This window comes from Chrysemys picta, chromosome 12, assembly GCF_011386835.1.
Source record: "Chrysemys picta bellii isolate R12L10 chromosome 12, ASM1138683v2, whole genome shotgun sequence".
Classification (NCBI taxonomy): Eukaryota; Metazoa; Chordata; order Testudines; family Emydidae; genus Chrysemys; species Chrysemys picta.
Window position 1 is genome coordinate 15,819,024 of NC_088802.1, and position 22,941 is coordinate 15,841,964.

Genomic DNA, 22,941 nt, shown 5'->3' on the forward strand with positions numbered 1-22,941 from the left:
GTCAGCAACCAGGGCGTGGGTGGTCTGGCCTAATGGTTGGAACAAGAGTTCAGCATACCAGTTAGAGATGGATCCAGAGGGGGTCTGGGATCAAAGCCAAGAGTCAGAGCCAGGAGTCAGAAGCCAAAGCCCCAGGGTTAATCAGAGTCACAGTCAGAAGGCGCAGTGGAGGGTCAGAGCCAGGAAGTAGCTGGGGGCTGGAGCAGGAGTGGTTACAGATGGCACAAAATACATTGCGTAGCCAGTGGGCTGCTGACTGCTGCTGCAAAGCTTAAGCATCAGCAACCACTTGGTTGACTCCTGCAACCAATCAGGAAGCACGGTCAATCTGACAGCTTGTATGAGGGCCATCTGCGCTCATTAGATTGCCAGGAGACTGGCTGTGCTGGAGACTGGCCCCTGACCAGGGAGCCCTGGGGCCGGAATGGGCTGCGTTTTAACCTTGGCCTCTCTATGCTAACCTGAGGGCTTCCTGAGGCTGTATTCCAGCTGACTATTAAAACACGCTCTGTTTGGAAAAGGCTGCCTGGGGGTGTCACTGCAGAGTCTCACTTGCTGAAGTACCTTGGACCTTGAAGGGAGTAAAAGTCTCTGAAAGGGCGTCTACCTCACAGGGGCTTGCTGGACAGAGCTCACAGTAAGAAGCAGGAGTGCTGGAGCCCAGAGGCTCAGTGGAGGCTGTGTGGCTTATTCTTGTGGCAAAATCTGACCCCTTCGGGGTCTGGCACTGTCAAGGGCCCCACCATGCTTAAAAGCCGGGGCACAGCACAAATCCTGTAAATCCATAACAGTTGGTGATGGCTGGTGGGATACTGAATGCACCTGCAGTATTTTGCAATGGGTTACTTAATACAGATCCTGTAAATCTGTGACAGTCAGTCTGCAAACCCTGACAGACTAAATGCAGTCGTATTGTGAGCAAAGATGACTCTGCATGTCTGACTGGAATAGTCATTGGGTTCTACCTATGGATTTCATGGTGAGCTATGGCCCTCCATGCTTTGCTTCTAAACCAGTGGAAGTCCAGGCCTTAACCTGCTTATGGAATATGGTGAAGGTCCCATCCACACTGCAGATCTGACCTGTGAGACACCCTTACCTGGCTGTAGTTGCAGTGTAATTGGGCCTTACATGGGCAGAAAATACATGGTCACATATTTGAAAGGGTAACATGGAGGAAAACATAGGAGCTAGTGAAACCAGCATGGTCTCTGAATCCTTGGGCTTGGTCTGAGGGGGAGAGAGGCAGATCCGCCTTCCTACAACAGACCAGTGACATACCTGGGGAACGAAGAGAGAGCCCAGCTTATTAAATATTAATCCCTCTGTGACGCTGGCAGACCAGATGCCAGCTCACGCCAAGGCCCCAGACTGAAAAACAGTCTTACTTATCTATTATTTATTTTGATGATGCTAACACATAAGAGATTACGTTGATAGGGATATGTTTAGTGTTTTACAAAATGCTTGTAGGATGCTGCATGCATTGTTCTCACTCAACTATACCCCATGGTAGAAAGTGGTAGCAAGCATTTGCATTGCAAACCTCTGTGACTATATAACTCATCAAAAAGGGAAAAAGCCTTGTTGTGTAATGCAAATAATGGTCTCTAACAAGATGTTAGATCCTGTTTATTAAATGCAAATGAGCCACTGTGTGAGATCAGGGATCAAAGTGCATTCCTCCCCTGTCCCATGAAGAAGGGACCTGCATGGGAAGTGTTGCTGTGAGCTTGGCTCCTGTGAGAAGAAGTTATAAGTATGGACACAAGGAAATATTCTTCATCTCTGGACAGTTTGGATTCTAAGAGGACAGAATAACTGAACAAAGAGGTGGTGATCCCTTGAGTTATTCTGGGTAGCCCTGAAAGAGTTTTTGGAAATTGGCAGGTTACTACATCTCTGCTATCTTTTGAAATTATAGACTGTGATTCACCTGTACTTATATTTTTACCTGCTTTAACTTCTCAATAACTCTCATTCCTTTTTCCTAGCTGATAAACTGTTAGTAGGTTTACTATAGAACTGGCTGCCAGCACAGTCTTTAGAGTGAGATCTGGGCTTCAAATTGACTGGGTGAGAGACTGGTCTCCTGGGATTGGGTGTAACTTGAATATTTTGTGATTTTTTTTGTGTGTGTGTAAGTACCATTTATCTCATAGTCCAGTTGCCTCAGTGGCTAGATTGTCAGAGGGATTTGGGAACTTAATCCTCTTTTGAAAATCCCAGCCTCTGTTAACTGTAAGTTAGGTTCCCACCTAATACTCAGGTGAAAATGCCTTTGTATCCAGGAACATCACAGTTAATGTTTTTCCGGTCTAATCAGGTGCTCAGACACCACGAGCCTGTAACTCTGTGAATACAAATATTGTCACCTGAAAAGCCAGAGGCACAAATGCGAAGCAGAGACCTGCTCTACACTAGAACGTTAGGTTGACCCAGCTACGCTGCTCTGGGCTGTGAAAAATCCCCAGTGCTGGCAGCGCTAGGTCGATGGAGGAATTCTTCTCTCAGCCCAGCTACTGCCTCTTCAGGAGGTGTGTTAATTGCAACAGGAGAACCCTTCCCATTGCTGTAATGAGTGTCTACACCAGGGGTCGGCAACCTTTCAGAAGTGGTGTGCTGAGTCTTCCTTTATTCACTCTAATTTAAGGTTTCGCGTGCTAGTAATACATTTTAATGTTTTTAGAAGGTCTCTTTCTCTAAGTCTATAATACATAACTAAACTACTGTTGTACGAAAAGTAAATAAGGTTTTTAAAATGTTTAAGAAGCTCCATTTAAAATTAAATTAAAATGCAGAGCCCCCCGGACGCGTGCCATAGGTTGCCTACCCCTGCTCTACACTGACATGCTACAGCAGGGCAGCGGCACTTGTGCCGCTGTAGCATTTCAAGTGTAGAGAAGCCCTGAGTTTTAACTGAACATTTGGCCTTTGATATCTTTCCTGGTAACCTCTTCTCAGTGCTCCTCAATGCTAAATGAGACCTCACTTGGATTCCTGTTCCCCTTATCTCACTCCCTGAAGTATCACTAAATTTAACAGCAAATAAATATCTGCCCTGTAGCCTTAGCGCCATGAGACCTTGATAAATCTCAGCAGCTAAGCAATTCTGCACTGGATCAGAGACCTCCATGAAATGGGAATCTCTGTAACAGACTGCATTGGGAGTCCCAAACTGTAGGCTCTATTCAATTGATCTCCAGGAAAACTTGCTTCCCAAGCTTTGCTTTTATCTCTCCTTCTCCCACCTTCCATGCTCTCTTACACATTCATCTGTTTAGATCCATTTTCCCTTTGTCAATTCAAAATCTAACTCAACTCTACCCTCCCTCCTCCCCGCCCCCCCAAGAGAAATGTATATGTACAATATCTTGTAAGATTTTAACTGCAACACAATTTGAGTGAGGAAAATCAAAGTAACAATCCCCTAGGGTCCTTATTTCGGTGTTGTGAGCCTGGGCACCAGGAGGGGGTTCTTCATTTTGTGATTAATAAACAATGGGCAACACTGGAGCCTATTCAGCAAACACCAGAATGCAGCAATCAGATTCTCAGATGAACACTGCCATATGCAAAGTGTTATTATATCACAATAATGATTAAGTATTAATTTCATTAACAAAAACTTTGTTTTGTGACCGCTAAGGTGGGGCCAAGGCACAACCCATCCACCACAACCCTAAAAGCCTAGAAATAAGAAGTGAAGGGGAAAAAAAAAAAAAAAACACAACACCACATTCCTTCATTCCTTGTGGCCTTCACATCCTCGACACCTGCCCCAAGGACCTCAGCAAAAATTACACACCCAATTCCCACCACTGAAGTATTGGTGCAGTACACTGCAAAACTGAGGTACACACAGTATTAGAATAGGACAGTAAGACTCACATGCAACATAAGATGAATAAAACCCCACTTTGTCACAGATGCCACTGCCCAAAACAAAGGCATGTCTCAGACACGTGGGTGGAGGGGTTTTGCTGGGTATCATTTTGGTACAGGGGTGTGTGTGAGAGAAGCAGTGAGAAAACAGCTTAGAGGCGGATACAGGAAAGGAGCAAAACAAGCACTTGGAACGTGGGGCTGAGAAAAGCCTAGTGAGAGAGTTTTGGACAGAGTGCTGGCTGAAAGGGGCTTGGAGCTGTGAGCAAAACAATGATTTGATTCCTCCTGCTTGGCAGAAGATCTGTCCCTATGTGTGTGGTTTGGTTATTCTATTGATGACCAGTTCACTACAGTGTCCTCCCAGATCCAGAAACAGACTCCAGCATTCCTAACGCCAGTTTAGTGAATAGTTGTGTAACTCAGCGGAAAGTGTGCGTCAGGCCTGTCTCTAGTAACTAGCTTAGTGGGAAGCTAGCCGTAGCCCCAGTAGTAGTTGGTGCTGATGCTCTACAGAGTCTGGGTTCAAACCTTTCTGCCCCGGCCGCAAGAAGTTTACAGTTGCATATAACAGAATTTCTTCTAAAAAACCAAACAAACAAAAAACCTAGTTGATTTAATTCACACAATGAAAAAAAAAATCCTTTACAAAAGCTGTTTGGTCTCAGTGGGAGGTGGAAGTGACAGCCTTATGGAGAGCTGGAGTCAGAGTGTGTTATTGACAGCCATGTCAAGGATGTGAAGGCTGCAAGGGGCATGCTGCTCTGCCTCTTCTGGCTTTCAAAAATGGCACCTCCCACACTGGTGCAGCATGACGTCACACACATGGTGTGTACACAGTCACACTGGTGGAAGCAGGGTGGTGCACGCTTAAAGATAGCAGCGCCCCATTCAGCATGACCTCATATGCACCATCTCACCAGTGGGCTCAGGGTCACACCAATGGGAGCGAGGTCACACCATTCTCAGAAGTACAGGAATGTCCAGTATTCTGGGATCAAGTGAATGCCCATCGTATGTCCAACCTACAACAATATGGCTGGGTTTGGTGGGTTTTTTTTTTATTTTATTTTATTATTAACACCACTTTTACTACATTTCTTAAAAATAAAGGTTTAACAGTCCTGTCACAATAAAACTCTGCCACAACTTTAAAAATGCTGCCACTCCACCAAAATATGGCACTAAGGCCTGATCCTTCACTCCATACTCAGGTAAAGATTTAATTTAAGCCAGTGGGACTCTGTCCTGAATTCTGCCTTCTTGATGCTGCTGTTAGATTAGTGTAGTCTTCTGGATATAATGCAAGAAAGAAACCCAGGTAAGAGTAACAGAGGGTGTCTTGTGTTACCCAGAGAAAAGCTATAAACGGGGGGTCAGTAATAAGTGCACAATACTATACACTCCCCACTAACATCTGTAATATCTCATCAGACCCCAGTGCAGTGTGGGTGGGCACTGACCTGCTATGAAAACTGTTGATATTTTCTCTTGGTTGACGAGTGGGTTCCTGACAGAACAGGACAAATTCTGGTTGGAATCTTCTGTTATAACAATAGAAATCTGGGTTCGAAATAGGCCATTGGTGTCCTTGGATATTTTTTCAGAGGCAGATGGTAGCAACTGCCCATGGTGATCTCTCCATTGAGCCTCAGGTTCTGGGTGCCACCCGACCGATCGACACACAACTCGGATCCCTCCATCCTGGTGACCATCAACAGAGATGTGGGGGTCCGAGCCCATAGCTAGAGGAGAATGGAATGAACCTGTGTTAATTCTACACTTTCAGCAAAGCAGACAGGAGCCTAAACCTTCAGAAGTAGCAAATTAACTCTCTTTCTGTGTCCCCAGTACCTACCGTCAGAGCAAGCTATGTGGAAAACACACTGCAGGTGTGTGTCACTGAGTGCTGGGTGGCCTGTTCCCTTCACTGTGGCCTGCGATACTTTGCTCAGCTAGATACCAGAATCTCACTAGTGCACACACCCTTGAAAGCTTTACCTTAGTGTGGACAGTGCATGTTAGAGGACAGGGCCTGGCCCAAAGCCCACTGAAGTCACTGGAAAAGGCCTCGGGTGATCTATGGTCTGAAGCACCTAGCAGAGCAGTAACTAGGCTTTACTAGTCACCTCTGTTTCCACCCCCGCAGCTCTGCGCCCTGGGCGACTGCCCCACTTGCTCTGCCCTGCTTATGGCCCTGCTACCTGGACTCCTAAAATTGCCTGTTCAATCCCATCACAGTGGACTCAGCCCTTCACTACAAGACAGATTAAGTCCCGGCCAGTTTACTTTGTTGATATCTCAGCAATGAAATAGTCAACAACGATGACATTTTGAATGTCATTATATTTCAGAGTCAATATCCCAATGAGATGAATGGGACATTCACATCTCTTCAACAATTATTTCAGCATGTTGCTGGATTCAGGAAGACAAAAGTGCTTCAACTACACTTGTTTCATGTTCAAAAAGTTTCAAAACCACAAAAGTTTGCCATATAATTATGTGGAAATTCCATGGAGTTGAAACTATTCTAACTGTCTTTCATTATTGTTTCAACCAATTTACTCATTTCTGAAGTAAATCCAAGGGTCACCTCTAGCACCATATTTACTGATAGTTAAAACACCGACTGCCTTCCACTCCTCCAGTAGAGCTGCGATTTTAACGTTTGCATGGTTTTGTTTGCAGCTCAGCCACTGCACTCTTAAATTCATATAACTGTTCTGAAGGAACTCTTGGTGACGCCTTGCTATTTAATTCATCAGTTTATTCCAGTTTTTCCTCTTTTAATAGATCACTCTCTGACAATGCCTCATCTTTATTAGCTGAGAAGAGCAGATATCTCCTCTGTGCTGACTACTGGTGCAAAGAAAACATTTAGCTTCTCTGTAATGTCCTTATCCTCTTTGATTGCTCCCTTTCCTCTGTATTGGTACACCTTACCCACCAACTCTCTGACAAATGACCAACCCCTGATAAACACTGAAACAATTTCTTGATATTTGTTTTTGGCTTTGGCTTTTTATTCTTCTCCTCCTAATTTATATCTTATGCCTTACATTGCAGTTTCCTTCTATTGGTTTCATCTGGGCTGGGTTTCCACTTTCATGGGGGAATTAATATTATAAAGACTAAAACTGAGAGTAAATAGATTCTATTTTCATAGATTTCTTTAGGTGACATAGACTCATAGACTCTAAGGTCAGAAGGGACCATTACGATCATCTAGTCTGACCTCCCGCATGATGCGGGCCACCAAACCTGACCCACCCACTCCTGGAAGAATTCTCTCCCTTGACTTAGCTGTTGAAATCCCCAAATCATTATTTAAAGACTTCTAGTCGCTCAGAATCCTCCAGCAAGCGACCCCTGCCCCATGCTGCGGAGGAAGGCGAAAAACCTCCAGGGCCTCTGCCAATTTACCCTGGAGGAAAATTCTTTCCCAACCCCAAATATGGCGATCAGCTGAACCCCGAGCATGCGGCAAGATTCTCTAGCCAGACCTTCTGGCGAAGTTCTCTGTAGTAACTTTTAATATCCCATCATTGACCATTGTTATCGACCTATTGACTAAAATCACTGTATCCCATCAAACCATCCCCTCCATAAACTTATCAAGCTTGATCTTAAAGCCAGAGAGGTCTTTCGCCCCCACTGTTTCCCTCGGAAGGCTGTTCCAAAACGTCACCCCTCTGATGGTTAGAAACCTTCGACTAATTTCAAGCCTAAACTTCCCGATGGCCAGTTTATATCCATTCGTTCTAGTATCCACATTAATACTGAGCTGAAATAATTCCTCTCCTTCCCTGATATTTATCCCTCTGATATATTTAAAGAGAACAGTCATATCCCCCCTCAGCCTTCTTTTGGTTAAGGTAAACAAACCGAGCTCCTCGAGTCTCCTTTCATACGACAGATTTTCCATTCCTCGGATCATCCTAGTGGCCCTTCTCTGTACCCTTTCCAGTTTGATTTCATCCTTTTTAAACATGGGAGACCAGAACTGCACACAGTGCTCCAAATGAGGTCTCACCAGTGCCTTGTATAACGGAACCATCACCTCCCTATCCCTACTAGAAATACCTCGCCTAATGCATCCCAAGACCGCATTAGCTTTTTTCACGGCCATGTCACATTGCCGACTCATAGTCATCCTGCGATCAACCAGGACTCCGAGGTCCTTCTCCTCTTCCGTTACTTCCAACCGATGCGTCCCCAGCTTATAACTAAAATTCTTGTTAGTTATCCCTAAATGCATAACCTTACACTTCTCACTATTAAATTTCATCTTATTACTATTACTCCAGTTTACAAGGTCATCCAAGTCTCCCTGCAGGATATCCCGATCCTTCTCCGAATTAGCAATACCTCCCAACTTTGTGTCATCCGCAAACTTTATCAGCCCACTCCTACATTTGGTTCCGAGGTCAGTAATGAATAGATTAAATAAAATCGGACCCAAAACCGAACCCTGAGGAACTCCACTGGTAACCTCCCTCCAGCCTGACAGTTCACCTTTTAGTACGACCCGCTGCAGTCTCCCCTTTAACTAGTTCCTTATCCACCTCTGGATTTTCATATCGATCCCCATGTCACTTTATTGCTTTATCTAAAAATGATTATTTCACAATTCAATGCGTCATTTATATTGAGTTTTGAGCGATCTGTAGAGAAAGATACTGAAATATTCCGACAGCATCCTGAGATACTCTGACAATGTTCTTCCTGATCTTAGTTCCTGAGCAGAGCTGGGCAGGAAGCAGTTTTCCTGCCCTGTAATAATTGTCAAGATATATATAAAAAGTTTCCATTAGCAAATTGAGACAAAAATCAAAATCTCCAAAAATTTTCATGAACCAAAAATCTCCCCCCAAATTTTGAGTCAAGTTAGTTGAAACATTTCATTCCATTTTTGACTATTTTTACTTATTTACTATAATTAACTTACATTTTAAAACAAACAGTTTTAACTGGAAAATGGATTTTCTCATGTTATAAATATCAAAATAAAAACATGGACAATTTTGAAACTTTTTTTTCCAATTTTTTTTGAGTCAAAAAATCAGTTGAAACCACCCTTTCCTGTGGAAAGTTTCAGTTTCAACAAATCAGCAATTTCTGATGAAAAAAAGCTTGGTCAAAAAATTCCTGACCAGCTCTATTCCAGAGGGGTATGGGACTAGGAAAACAACAAGGCAATTCCAAAAGAAGTCGATCCTATTGTATGACCAAACCAAAAACAATCAGTTAATAGACATAGATCCAGATGCAGAGAGGCGCTGAGTAACTGCAGTTTCAGTGGGAGTCATCAGTTCTTCTCAAGGTTTGGCCCATAATATGGAAGGGAAAGAAAAAAAAACCTGCTGGAAAGGTTTCATATGAAGTGTTCTATGTTTAAATAGGCAAATGACAGACACCTGATATAAGCAGAACCCAAGGAAAGAGAGTGAGGGGGTGTCACAGCTTTATCAAGCACCCCCTCTTGGCCACTCACCAGACTGCTGTGAGGGGATCCAACCATTGAATGCCATGTGTTTTAAACCTCTAGAAGCTGAGCAGAGTCCAGGCACAGACAAGGCCCGATGTCTCTCAGCCCACTGTTGAGGTGCAGATCCTCCATCTTACACCCCTCAAGCAGTGAGACCTCATGGTCCAACTGCCCAGCCCCTGCTGTGATGAGTGCTGTTCCCATAGGCAGCCCCCACAGTTTAAACACACCCTTATTGTCCCAGAACTCCAGCTATGTGGGCATTCTGGGTCCACAGGTTACGTGGTAGAGTAACACACAGAGGGACTTTGCACAGAATTCTAACACCATTGCTCTTTTCTTGCAAACACAGATCTACAGAAAAATAATAGACCTACATTCATTTCCCTCTCACAATTTCCTTACCACTCCAGAGTATTCTCTGGGCTGGGTCAGAGTCCTCTGGAGGTATCAGAGGCTACGTCCTCACTACGGGAGTGTGGGGGGGGGGGGGGGGGTCAATTTAAGATACGCAAATTCAGCTACGCGAATAGCATAGCTGAATTAGACGTATCCGAGCCGACTTACCCCGCTGTGAGGACAGCAGCAAATCGATCTCCGCGGCTCCCCCGTCGACGGCGCTTACTCCTACCTGCGCTGGTGGAGTACAAGCGTCAATTTGGGGATCGACTGTCACGTCCCGACAAGACGCGATAATTCAATCCCCAAGAGATCTATTTCTACCCGCCGATTCAGGCGGGTAGTGAAAACGTAGCCTAAGACGCTAAAGCCCTTTTGGCTGCAGCACATGGCTTGTCTTCTCAACCAGGGGGCCTCCCTCTCCCAGATAGTCTTCTCTGGCCTTGACTGGTCTGCGTCCTTCCTCTCTTTCTCAAAGTTTCTTGTTCCTGTCCCACTGAGGGTCTCTAGTTTCTATGTCACATCACTAACACCTGGTTTCTTTGTTCTGCTTCTGGTCATTTTCAACTCACCAAACTCCAGTCCTCCTACAGACCAGCAGGAGGAAGTGGCTTCTTCCCAGTTCCAGCTAACATCCTTAGCATACTTATTGACAGCTCAGACTTAAAGAGTCATTAAAGCTAACTACTCCCCATTGTAATAAGTCTGGTGTGTACTTGCTACAGCTTGGTCAGTAATGGTGGATACACGTAGACAGAGACGTTCTATGATACAGCAATTTTCATAAAAACAACTTCATAATATCAAACAGAATTCATAAGCTATACAGAGTCCCCAAATCATCACAGTGGGTTTGTTTATTGTCAGAGAGATATTTGAACTCTATACTACTCTGTTTAAAATCAAATTTAGAAACTGCCCCTGAGTACAGAGCACACAAGCAAAATTATTCCATTTTTCCTCAAGGATTGACCCTGCAATGCAATAATTGGAAGCTAAAAGAGAATTCTGGATATTCATATGTGAATGAGAGCCATCGAGGGGTATATCACAATGAGCGATTACTCCATTTATTACACTGCTGGCAAATCAAAACAGTAAAACACAATAACTGACCTGATACCATCAGTTCCAATATGGCTTCTTTATAAAAGATACCAGATTGAAAAAAGCATGTATACTGCCCATGATCAGAGGGCTGGACATGGTATATTCTCAGGGAAACACGCCCATTAGTGATGCCATCTTTCAGCAGCTCTGTCCTCCCATGATATTCCAGCATCTGCTCTTCATACTTGTCGTGTCCCTCCTGATACAGGTGGACAACTGAACGATACTGAAATCGGAACCATCGCACCTCCATGTTCTCAGCGCTCATCCTGGGGGAAAGGTGGCAGGGCAGGACGGCCTCCCCACCTAGGGAGGCGATGATTGGATGATCAGGTCCAGTCACTGTGAACTGTGCTGTGAAATGTACCAGTAGAAAAAGGTGATAAAGTCAGAAAGAAACTGAATGGATGTTAATTTAGCTACAACAGTGGGGCAGCGCACCAAAGTGGGCAGGGTGCAAACAGAAAGTGTGTGGCTACAATGTAGCACTGGTGCTTACACTAGAGCAGCCCTGCTGTTCAATGACCAATGGTTCAATTCTCCAACACAGACAGAGGGTATGAGACTAGTACCCACAAAGGCGAAGAGACAGCACCTGAGGCAAAATGCACTGAGGAAATGCCAGTTTATCATCATCATCAATAAAGCAATTTATTCACAATTTGTATGTTATTGTATTGTAAACTGTTTCACTGTAATAAGTGCAACCTTTGAGTCAGTTACCAATGTGATTGCACCATAGAATGCCAGAGAGAGACTATGTTAAGGTGGCTGTAGAGGTGCGGACTCACCCCTGCAGCGCCTCCTGCTGGTCATCCATGGGAATTAGTTTGTCCCAGCTCCAGAGTGCCCTCTGCAGGCCAGTGATCTGCCTGCCCCTTGGCCCCTGTGTCCCTCCCAGGACCCAGTGCCCCTTTATCTGGGGGCTGCCCCCTGGCAGAACCCCTTTCTCTTTGGGTCTCCCCTCCCCAGGGAACCCCCACCCACTAACCCCACCTCACCTCACCTCAGTGTAAGGCTACTACCAGTCACCACTAGCCCTACTCCCTGGGGCAGATTGCAGTATCAGCCACTCATCACTAGCAAGGTTAGGTCTGGACCTGCTGCCTCTACCTGCCCATGGGCTGTCCCCTGCAACCTAGAACCTAATAGACCTGTCAGCAGGCCTTTCTGGGGCCTTTTCCAGACCAGAGCTCCCAGCTCTTCTGGTCCTTCCCCAGCCCTGCTCCAAATCTAGGTTCCTGCTGAGCCTGCAGCAGACAGGGGGAGACTGCCTAGGCTGCTGCCTTTTATAGGGGCCAGCTGCGGCCACTTCCCCAATCAGCCCAGCTTTTAGAGCTGCAGCCCTCCCAGGCAGGAGCAGGTGTCCATCCCGCTACAGTGGCCAAGCCAAGCACTCCAAGACTAGGAAATGCCAGAATTAAGGTTTTCCATGAAACCTTAATTGTGCCCCCTTGTGTGTGTTCATTATGCTACAGTCTTTAATTACTTGAACATGTGGCTTTTTTCCCTGGGAGCCCTGACTCATTCAGTGCACAGGATGGATCGTGCTCACTGAATGAGCAGCTATTCAATGCTTCTTTTTATCCTAATCAGTCAGTGAGGGCTCCAGGCCAGGGGATCCATTACTGCCACCCTCCAAATCCTGCACTAGATATAGAATTATATTGTCTACTCAGGGGCTTTTCTATGGTGCTCATCCCTATCTGAGTGTACGAATACTAATGATTTTTAACTTCACAACATTCTTTTGAGTTAGGGAGGTTTTGTTATTTCCATTTTCCAGATAGGAAACTGAGGTACAGAGCTATTAAAGCCACTAACTTTGGGTGCCCAAACTGAGACACCTAGGGCCTGATTTGCATTCTTATGGCATGTTACACGTCCCCACCACACTCCCATGGAATTTGCTGGCAGTGGTGAGTGCTTTTGCAAATTAGGCCCCAAGCACTCCCAGGAGACTCCTGTGCCAGGGGCTGCAGGGAGCAGTGCTGGGCTGTTAAACAAGCCACATGTCCCTCAGGGAAATGCCAACCTCAAGAGGGGAAAATTCTTGGCTGGGAGGACCAGGCAGCTTTCTGGAGTGATGGTACCAGAATGCAGCCAAAAATCTGGAAGGAAGGGACCAGTTGTTGACTTGCCTGATCTTCCAGGGTGATCATACATGGTGAATGACATGAGGCTGTAATGTGAGAGAACTGGTACGTTTAGAAGGAGGAGGTATACGCGCAGGCAGAAATCTCATGGATAAGTAGGAATTCCCACCTGATGCCAAATTGTGAATGTGCAGAACAATGAAGAAAATGATGTAGCCAGGCAGAGAGGAGCTCACAGGGAAGCCATGAAAGAATGAGAAAATCGTCCTCTTCATTATAACTTGTTCTGAACAAGGGGAGAAACAAACGAAACCAAACCTGGGTTAGCAAACTGCTGGGATTTCTCTACAAGTGCAGCGAATAAGCTACAGGACACAGAGGGTGTTGCAGTACACAGGGCAGAAGCTTACAAACATGCCATGCCCTATGAAAACAAGACTAAATGTATCATTAAACCTCTTACATTGTTGCATGAAGCTGGCCAGATCTTTGATGTTACCCTGGTCCCTTCCTGCCTCTCCAGCAGTGCAGAGGGGCCAGGAAAGCCAGTGCAGGCATCCAGCTGGGAATTCTGTCAGCGTAGGGGAATCCTCAGGTGGTGTAAAGCCACCAGCTCTAGTCACCCCCTTGCAGCCCCGTCTCCCCAGGGTTGAAGGGTTGTTGGGGTGTGGTGGGATGGAAAGGGTGTGGCTGGAGTGCTGCTGAACTCCACTGATCCCCAGCACTTGTGATGGCCCTTGGGGGCTGCTGCCTGCTGGGACAAGATTGAGAAGTCCTGAGGCTGCTTTACATAATGTCAGGAGCCAATTCAGATCCTGGCAGCCCCAGGAATTGGGGCAAGTGGAAAGTTGGCAAAAAGCTACTTTTGTCCTTTCTTTCCCCCCCCCCCCCCCCCCGTAAATCCAGCACTGAGAGGACATTGCAGCTCTCAGACTGTCACTGAATCCCTCACCCATGCCTGAAACTACATCACTGGGGCAGGTGGACAGGACCCCACATCCCTTACGAGGATGCCCTGACTGCCAAACTACAGCGTCATTCTCACATACTTGGTCTCTCTGCCCAGTGACTGTTTAAGTTTTGAATCTCGGCAGGAGAGATTGAGGGATCCCCACACTGGAATGTCCCATGGCCCTGTGATTACAGCAATCTTGTGAGAGGTGGGAGACCTTCAAATCCTTTGCGCCCCCCAGCAGAAGGGGGAATTGAACCTGAGTCTCCTACATCCCAGAGGAATGCTCTAACCGATGGGCTAAGCACTGTAAGGGAGGCAGCAGCTCCTCCTCCCCCCAGTGCTTGTATCAAGAGAAGCCTTAGGCCCCAGACTCCAGGATAGGGGTTCCCAGCTGTGGGTCATTAGCAGAGATAAGCCCCTCCCTGGTGCTGCAGGGAGGTGCCTAGGACACACCCTCTCCTTGGCATCTCCCACTGGCTACCTAGTTTGGTTTGTGTGGATCCCATATTTAGGTGCATCTCTCCCCCCATTCATTGTAGAGGGACCCTAGGCACCCAACCCAAGCTTTGTGGACTCTAGTGATTTTCAGGGTGTCTAAAAGTTGGGCATTGCAACACCTAAGCCCCTTTGTAGATCTAGGCCAAGGCCCTTTGCAACTTATCAAGGTGTACAATGCAGTAGGGAGTCTATGTAGACATGAGAGTTTGAGTGAGTTTATTTGGCTGTTTGTGTTTTTCATTTTCTTTTAAGTTATTTCAGTTATAGGGTCAATTGGGATTGTGTGTTGGGGGACAGTTTGAGCCTTTGTTCCCTTGATCAGTTTAGTGATCACCCTCCCGCTGTGTGATTAATGAGGGGATAGGGCTGACCTAGGAGGGAAGGCCTCAAAAGCTAGAGGCTAAGTGACCGCAAACAGGGGAGTTTGTAGGAGGGAGTCATAATATAATCATTATGGTTAGGAAGGGCTGCATTGCCGGTGCCAACACTGCTCCTGTATCCAGACAGAAAACCTAACCAGATCCTGGTGTGGATTTGCAGAGACTGTGGCCTGCATTTCCCATTCACAGAAAGCCAGGCGGGGGGGGGACCATCCACTGTGATAGGTGCCTGCTTGTTGAATCTCTCAGGAAGCAGGTGGGAGAGCTAGAGGTGGCCAGGCTGAGGAGTATCCATGAACACGAGGAATTCATTGACAGTATGCATATGGAGACTTCCAGGGCTGAGGAAGCTATCCAGCTACAGACGACTGCTGTCACACCACCAGGGTAGGAGGATATGGCTCTGTCACAGGGAGGACACTGGTGGCTGGTTACTTCTGGCAGCAGGCAGTGCTCCACCCCTACTCCCAACCCACCCACCATGGTGATAGAGAACCATTATACTGCCCTGGAAATATGAGGAATCACCCCCAAAGGCTGAAGAGGAGAAGCCATGTACCCCCAAGGTTGGGAGGATCATAGCCACTAGGAGGAAACGTAGGGTAGTGGTGGTTGGTGACCCTCTTCTGAGGGGGATGGAGGCACCCATCTGTCACCTTGACATGGCATCCCAGGAAGTATGCTGCCTGCCAGGGACCCAAGATGTTACAGAGGGATTGTCGAGGATCATCCGGCCCTCTGACTACTACCCCATGCTAGTTGTCCATGTGGGCACTAATGATACTTCTGATCTGCTGAGGGCCATACCTTGCAGGGACTACAGGGCTCTGGGAGTAAGGGTGAGGGAGTTGGGAGCGCAGGTGGTGTTCTCTTCAGTCCTTCCAGTCAAGGGTAGGGCCCAGGCAGAGACAGAGGCATCCTGGAGGTGAATGCCTGGCTGAGAAGATGGTGTCACCAGGAGGGCATCAGTTTCCTTGAGCACGGGATGCTGTTCCTGGAAGAAGCAGAGATGGGGTCCACCTATCAAGGAAGGGGGAAAAGCATATTTGGATACAGAATGTCTAACCTAGTGAGAAGGGCTTTAAACTAGGTTCGAAGGGGGCAGGTGACCAAAGCCCACAGGTATGTCAAAAACTTGGAGAACTGGGAGGAGTGTTGGAATCTGGGGAGAGCATGGGCTGTGATAGGAGGGATAATGAAGAGAAGACAGAACTGGGGGGGAGGGGCAGGGGAATCAAATCAGTATCTTACATGTCTGTATACTAATACAAGAAGTATGGGGAATAAGCAGGAAGAACTTGAAGTGCTAGTAAATAAACACAACTATGACACAGTTGGCATCACAGAGACTTGGTGGGATAATACATGACTGGAATATTGGTATAGAAGGGTACAGGTTGCTCAGGAAGGACTGGCAGGGAAAAAAGGGAGGAGGTGTGGTCTTATATATTAAAAATGTACATACTTAAACTGAGGTTGAGATGGAAATAGGAGACAGACCTGTTGAAAGTATCTGGGTAAGGATAAAAGGGGTAAAAAACAAGGGTGATGACATGGTAGGGGTCTACTACAGACCACCTAACCAAGAAGAAGAAGTGAATGAGGCTTTTTTTAAACTACTAACAAAATCATCCAAAGCACAGGACTTGGTGGTGATGAGGGATTTCAATAACACAGCAGGGCACAGATTATCCAACAAGTTCTTGGAATGTATTGGAGACCATTTTTTTATTTCAGAAGGTGGAGAACGCTACTAGGAAAGAGGCTGTTGTAGATTTGATTGTGACAATTAGGGAGGAACTGGTTGAGAATTTAAAAGTGGAAGGCAGCTTGGGTGAAAGTGATCATGAAAGGAGAGTTCATGATTCCAAAGAATGGTAGGAGGGAGAACAGCAAAATAAAGACAAAGGATTTCAAGATGGCAGACTTTAGCAAACTCAGGGAGTTGGTAGGTAAAATGCCATGGGAAGCCAGTCTAAGGGGAAAAACAATTGAAGACAGCTGGCAGTTTTTCAAAGAGACATTATTAAGGGCACAAGAGCAAACTATACCACTGAGTAGGAAAGATTGGAAGTATGGCAAGAGACCACCCTGGCTTAAGCAGAAGATCTTTTTGATTTTTAGATCATTGAAGAAGTCCTACAAAAAGTGGAAACTAGGTCAAATTACAAAGGATGAATATAAACAAATAACACAAGAATGTAGGAACAAAATTAGTAAGGCCAAGGCACAAAACCAGATCAAACTAACAGGGCCGTCCTTAGGCATGTGCAGCTGTGTAGGGTACCTGAAAATTTGGGGCACCCCTGGGTCTTAGTGTCCACCCTCCCTCCTCTTCTTATCCCTGTTTCCTGCAGGCTCCCACAGCTGGCTGCTGCAGCCTGGTGAGACTTCCTGAAAGCCTCCAGCCTGCCAGACCTATTAGCACAACACTGAAACTGTTAAAGAGCCATTCAAGTGGTAATGACATCATTTACCAAGCATTTGCCAAACCCCAGGTATATACTGTCAGTTTCTGAATTTACTGACAAAAACCAGTTGTGCATAACTAATATTTACTGAGAACATGTCAGTCTACAGGACCTTCATTTAAAATTTGCTTTAAAATATTTCATTAGTGTGTTGCTGAAGATGATAATATCACATCTCTAAAAAATCCTTGCATAGATTTTTAGATGAATAATCTGAGTATTCATCTTTAGCCTTAAATGCTTGGATCTTCAAACATAGTTTTTTAAATAAATCCTTCAAAAGACCACCCTTATCTAAAATACACATTTTAATTATTATAGTACAAAAAACTTGCTTCCAAAGTCTTCCTGTCCTTTCTGTCCATCCCTTTCTCCCTTCACCCCTCTGTTGAAGAGCGCCCCTAAAGGGACAATACCCCTTTCCTGACAGATAGCTGGACAAACGAGTTTCTTTACTTCTGACTATTTGATGAATTAGTTTTAAGAAATCCCTCTAGCAAAATCAGTACCTTAGTCAGATATAAAATCCTTTGTTTTATGCATAAAATATTTGGAAACATTTTTTTAAAGTTGGTGAAATTTCATAAACATGTCTATTGTTGTGGAGAACACACAAAGTAAATTAGTATTCCCCTTTTTGAAAAGCAATGAACATTGTTATGAACATACTAAACCTCTGACTGATTAATTTAAAATAATGTCTTTGTTTCAGTGAGTTAAATATGTAGTAATCTGGAATGATTACTTTATGAAGTAATAAGAATACATTTAAAATATAAAATCAGCTTAAACAGAGAAGAGCTGCATCATGTATTCCATAATATTTCATGCTGTATTCAGTATATCAAAAAACCTATGACTGACATTTTTTATTCCCAAGTTTAGTGCTTTTAATTAGGTACCTTCTGCATGTCCAGTCTCCACCTTCAGGCATGCAGTGGAAAACATGTTCCATTTTCTTTAGAAAGAAACTCCAGAAGAGTTTTGTTTTTGTTTTTGTTTTTTTAAATGTCATTTGGGTTCAGGGATTTGGCTGGAAGGGGGTGATCAGGGATGGGGAGGGAAGAGAAGAGGGAGACAGGGGGGAGAGGGCGGAGCCTGGGGCAAAGCAGGGGTGGAGTATGGGCAGGGCCACAGGTGGGCTGGGGAGCTAACCTCCCCAAGCGGCAGCTTCACCCATGGCCCATGACAGCAGGTAAGAGTGGATTGGCTCCCGCACACCCAGCGCGCACTGCAGTCTCCTTAGGCAGGGGCTGTATTCAGAAAGCGGAATGTGTCAGCAAGGTGCATTCTGTGTGAGGGAGAGGGTACGGGGGTCTCTGCGGGGAACTGTGACTCTCTGCTGCCATGAGGTGGGTCAGAGTAGGCAACGAGGTTTGCTACAGGGATAGGTTCCTGGGTTGGTGTTTCTGTGGTGTGGTGTGTAGTTGCTGGTGACACTGCTGCTGCTGTCCCCATATCTACTCTGGCAACAGCATCAGAGGACCCAACCACATCAGCCACACCATCAGGGGCTCATTCACCTGCACATCCACTAATGTCATATATGCCATCATGTGCCAGCAATGCCCCTCTCCCATGTACATTGGCCAAACCGGACAGTCCCTCCGCAAAAGAATAAATGGACACAAATGGGACATCAGGAATGGTAACATACATAAGCCAGTAAGTGAACACTTCAATCTCCCTGGTCATTCTATTACAGATTTAAAAGTCACTATCATTGAACAAAAAAACTTCAGAAACAGACTTCAAAGAGAAACAGCAGAACTAAAATTCATTTGCAAATTCAACACCATTAATCTGGGCTTGAATAGGGACTGGGAGTGGCTGGCTCACTACAGAAGCAGCTTTTCCTCTGCTGGAATTGACACCTCCTCATCTATTATTGGGAGTGGACTACATCCACCCTGATTGAATTGGCCCTGTCAACACTGGTTCTCCACTTGTGAAGTAACTCCCTGCTCTCCATGTGTCAGTATATAATGCCTGCATCTGTAACTTTCACTCTATGCATCCGAAGAAGTGAGGTTTTTACTCACGAAAGCTTATGCCCAAATAAATCTGTTAGTCTTTAAGGTGCCACCAGACTCCTTGTTGTTTTTGTAGATACAGACTAACACGGCTACCCCCTGATACTTGAGGAGATATCTGAGCCATTAGCGATTATCTTTGAAAAGTCATGGAAGACAGGAGAGATTCCAGAAGACTGGAGAAGGGGAAATATAGTGCCCATCTCTAAAAAGGGAAATAAGGACAACCCAGGGGATTACAGACCAGTCAGCTAACTTCTGAACCAGGAAAGAAAATGGAGCAAATAATTAAGCAATCATTTTGCAAACATCTAGAAGATAACAAGGTGATCAGGGACAGTCAGCATGGATTTGTCAAAAACAAATTGTCATACCAACCTGATATCCTGTCAAAGAAAGCTAACAAGCCTTGTGGATGGGGGGAGGGGGGAAGTGGTCGACATGGTATCTCTTGACTTTAGTAAAGTTACTGATACCGTCTCGCATGACCTTCTCCTAAACAAACTAGGGAAATGCAACCTAGATGGAGCTACTATAAGGTGGGTGCAAACTGATTAGAAAACCATCCCCAGAGAGTAGTTATCAGTGATTCACAGTCATGCTGAAAAGGCATAATGAATGGGGTCCCGCAGGAATCAGTTCTCGGTCCTGTTCTGTTCAATATCTTCATCAATGATTTAGATAATGGCAGAGAGAGGACACTTATAAAGCTTGCGGATGATACCAAGCTGGGAGGGGTTGCAAGTATTTTGGAGGATAAGATTAAAATTCAAAATGATCTGGAGAAATGGTCTGAAGAAAATAGGATGCAATTAAATAAGGACAAATGCAAAGTACTCCACTTAGGAAGGAACAATCAGTTGCACACATACAAAATGGGAAATGTGACTGCCTAGGAAGAAGTACAGCAGAAAGGGATCTAGGGGTCATAGTGGATCGCAAGCTAAATAGGAGTCAACTGTGTAACATTGCTGGGGGGGGGGGGGGGAGTCATTCTGGGATGTATTAGCAGGAGTGTTGTAAGAAGACATGAGAAGTAATTCTTCAGCTCTACTTGGTGCTGATTAGGCCTCAACTGGAGTATTGTGCCCAGGGTGCCACATTTCAGGAAGGGTGAGGAGAAATTGGAGAAAGTCCAGAGAAGAGCAACAAAAATGATTAAAGGTCTAGAAAACATGACCTATGAGGGAAGATTCTAAAAATTGGGTTTGTTTGGTCTGGAGGGAAAAAAGACTGAGAGGGGATATGATAACAGTTTTCAAGTACATAAAAGGTTGTTACAAGGAGGAGCAAGAAGAATTGTTCTTCTTAACCTCTGAGGATAGGACAAGAAGCAATGGGCTTAAATTGCAGCAAGGGCTGTTTAGGTTGGATGTTAGGAAAAAATTCCTGACTGCCAAGGTAGTGAAGCACTGGAATAAATTGCCTAGGGAGGTTGTGGAATCTCCATCATTGGAGATTTTTAAGAGCAGGTTAGACCAGTGGGGGGCAACCTTCAGCCAGTCAGGGAATCCGCTGACAAGTGGCCAGACAGTTTGTTCACATTTGCATAGCCATCTGCAGCTCCTAGTGGCTGCAGTTAAAATAATTTTTTGTTTGAACATTTTTGTTTATTAGAAAATGACTTAGAAAAAAAATTACAAATTAATTTTCCTATTATTGGAATGTTTCTAATTTTTCAGTGAAATGATGCTAACTGGCAACATATAGTTCAAATTGATTCAAAATAGGAATTCTAATCAAATTGAATCAACACATTTCATTGACCCCTCCCCTAGTCTTGCTAAAAGAACGATTGAAAACAGAAAATAATTTTGTTTCAATAACATTTGATTTAAAATGAAAGTCTATAAAATATTTCAAACACAACAAAAGTGAATTATTGTTATAAAATAGTATTTTAATAATAATAATAAAAATTACTACCTTCAGTCCTATAACTTTCCTCAGGACATCTCTCCTCCAAAAACTGTTCACACGGTAGGAGATGACCTGTCAATGAATGTATAAATATGCCTCTTTTTAAATTAGGTCATGAAATCCCTATTCAGCAATACACTTGAGCTCATGATCTGCTTTAGGCACATGCTTAATTCTCCCTCATTTCAGAGGGAGAACAGGATGCAATTTTCTGTGTTGATTGATTGTGGAAATAATTTTCCTTTTTTCCCCTTGAAAGTATCAGAAACAAAAGGATTCTGCCCCACAGTCAGAGGTAGAAAACTGTAACGTTAACAGGCAGAAAGACAGAACCGCTGGGAGTGGCACAGTAGATCTCTTATAGTATTCTCAATACAGGAAGTCATTTGTTACACCTCTCCCTGGGACGTCACTGAGAACAAGATCGGACCTACTGTTCTTGAATAAAACAAAAGAAACAAATGATTAATTCAACATGCCGCACAAAATCGAGTGACACGGCTAGGACAATAATCTGAAAAGCGCTGGAATGTAAATCATTGTGAATGTCCTTGTAATGTAGTGTTTCCATAACGAGTAAAACAAATCTCACAGGGTTATTTAATCTTTGTGTTATTTACAATCTGGCCAAGCAATAAGCAGTATACATAAGGGGATAAGGAATCATTCTGAAGCAAAAATTAACCTACCTGATTGGTCCTTCTGTGAAGTTTTACAATCTCTAGGGGGTGATCAAACCCCAGACGTTTTGTTGCGATGATTTACATTGTGACTATTTCAGTTGATCACATTCTAGGGTTAATTCCCTGGCTATCAAATCGCTGCAGTTTTCTCAGCTTTTCCTCGCCCTTTGGAAAAGGAAACTTTGTATCCAGACAGAGAACCGGGCTCTCCTCTCCCAGCACTGCCCGAGATGGAAAGCGAAAGTAAAGTCACACAGGCGGTCACGTGACCAGATTAGCGTTTTCTCTTAAAGAAACAGCCGCAGCCCTGCGGCGCGGGAGGGGTCCAGGCCAGGCCAGCAGACTCCTGCATTCAGGCGGCCCAAGACACCCAGAGCCATGGCCGTTCTCTGCAATGCTCTGCCGAAGCTGTCTAGGGAGGGCTGCGTTATTCCTCCACCGAGGCAGGACCCTTCCCCACACCCCTCAGGAGAGCTAAGCTCAGCAGCCCCCTTGCAGCGCACAAGCCAGCAGCAGACAGAGCCCGGTGGGTTCCCGGTGCCAGAAGCAGCTGTGCTGTCTCTGCCTTTGTTCCTTAGTTTGTTTGGCCATTCACTTTACTGTAGTCCCCAGAAAAGCAGGAAGAACAATATCTCTCTTCAATATCCTTCCCGGATTCAGATCCCTTGGGAACAGGGCCGGCTCTAACTTTTTTGCCGCCCCCCCCCCCCCCGGCCCCGGCGAGCGCCATGCCGCACCGCCGTACCCCCCCCCAGTGCCGCCTGAATCCCCACCCCCCAGAACGCCACGCCGCCTGAAGCCACACCCCCTCCGAGCACCGCGCCAACCCCCACCCCCCCAGCGCCGCATCGTGCCAACCCTCGCCCCTCCTCCGAGCGCCAACCCTGCCCCCCCAGCGCCGCACCGCACCAACCCCCGCCCCTCCTCCGAGCGCCAGCCCCCGCCCCCTCAGCGCCGCGCCAACCCCCACCCCTCCTCCGAGCACCAGCCCCCGCCCCCCCCAGCGCCGCGCCGCGCCAG

The 22,941-nt window shown here is 45.6% G+C and overlaps 1 protein-coding gene across 11 annotated transcripts in view; it reads right to left on the minus strand.

Annotated features, from left to right (window-relative positions):
• The window catches only part of LOC135975005 (butyrophilin subfamily 1 member A1-like), a 48,159-nt gene extending 25,632 nt beyond the window's left edge, over nucleotides 1-22,527 (minus strand). For 3 of the 11 annotated variants that reach the window (XM_065564961.1, XM_065564962.1, XM_065564955.1), the window contains exons 1-6: nucleotides 21,928-22,522; nucleotides 21,245-21,310; nucleotides 15,622-15,834; nucleotides 13,151-13,267; nucleotides 10,892-11,239; nucleotides 5,349-5,630 (exon numbers count right to left, since the gene is read on the minus strand). In XM_065564961.1, coding sequence (XP_065421033.1) covers nucleotides 5,349-5,630; nucleotides 10,892-11,239; nucleotides 13,151-13,256 — 736 coding nt within the window. In that variant the 5' untranslated portion in view covers nucleotides 13,257-13,267; nucleotides 15,622-15,834; nucleotides 21,245-21,310; nucleotides 21,928-22,522. Of the gene's footprint in view, nucleotides 1-5,348; nucleotides 5,631-10,891; nucleotides 11,240-11,676; nucleotides 13,123-13,150; nucleotides 13,268-13,444; nucleotides 13,736-15,621; nucleotides 15,835-21,244; nucleotides 21,311-21,927 lie in introns of those variants that run through there. The other 8 variants (XM_065564956.1, XM_065564957.1, XM_065564958.1 and 5 more) reach the window with 8 other exon arrangements.
• Between the last annotated feature and the right edge of the window lie 414 nt (nucleotides 22,528-22,941).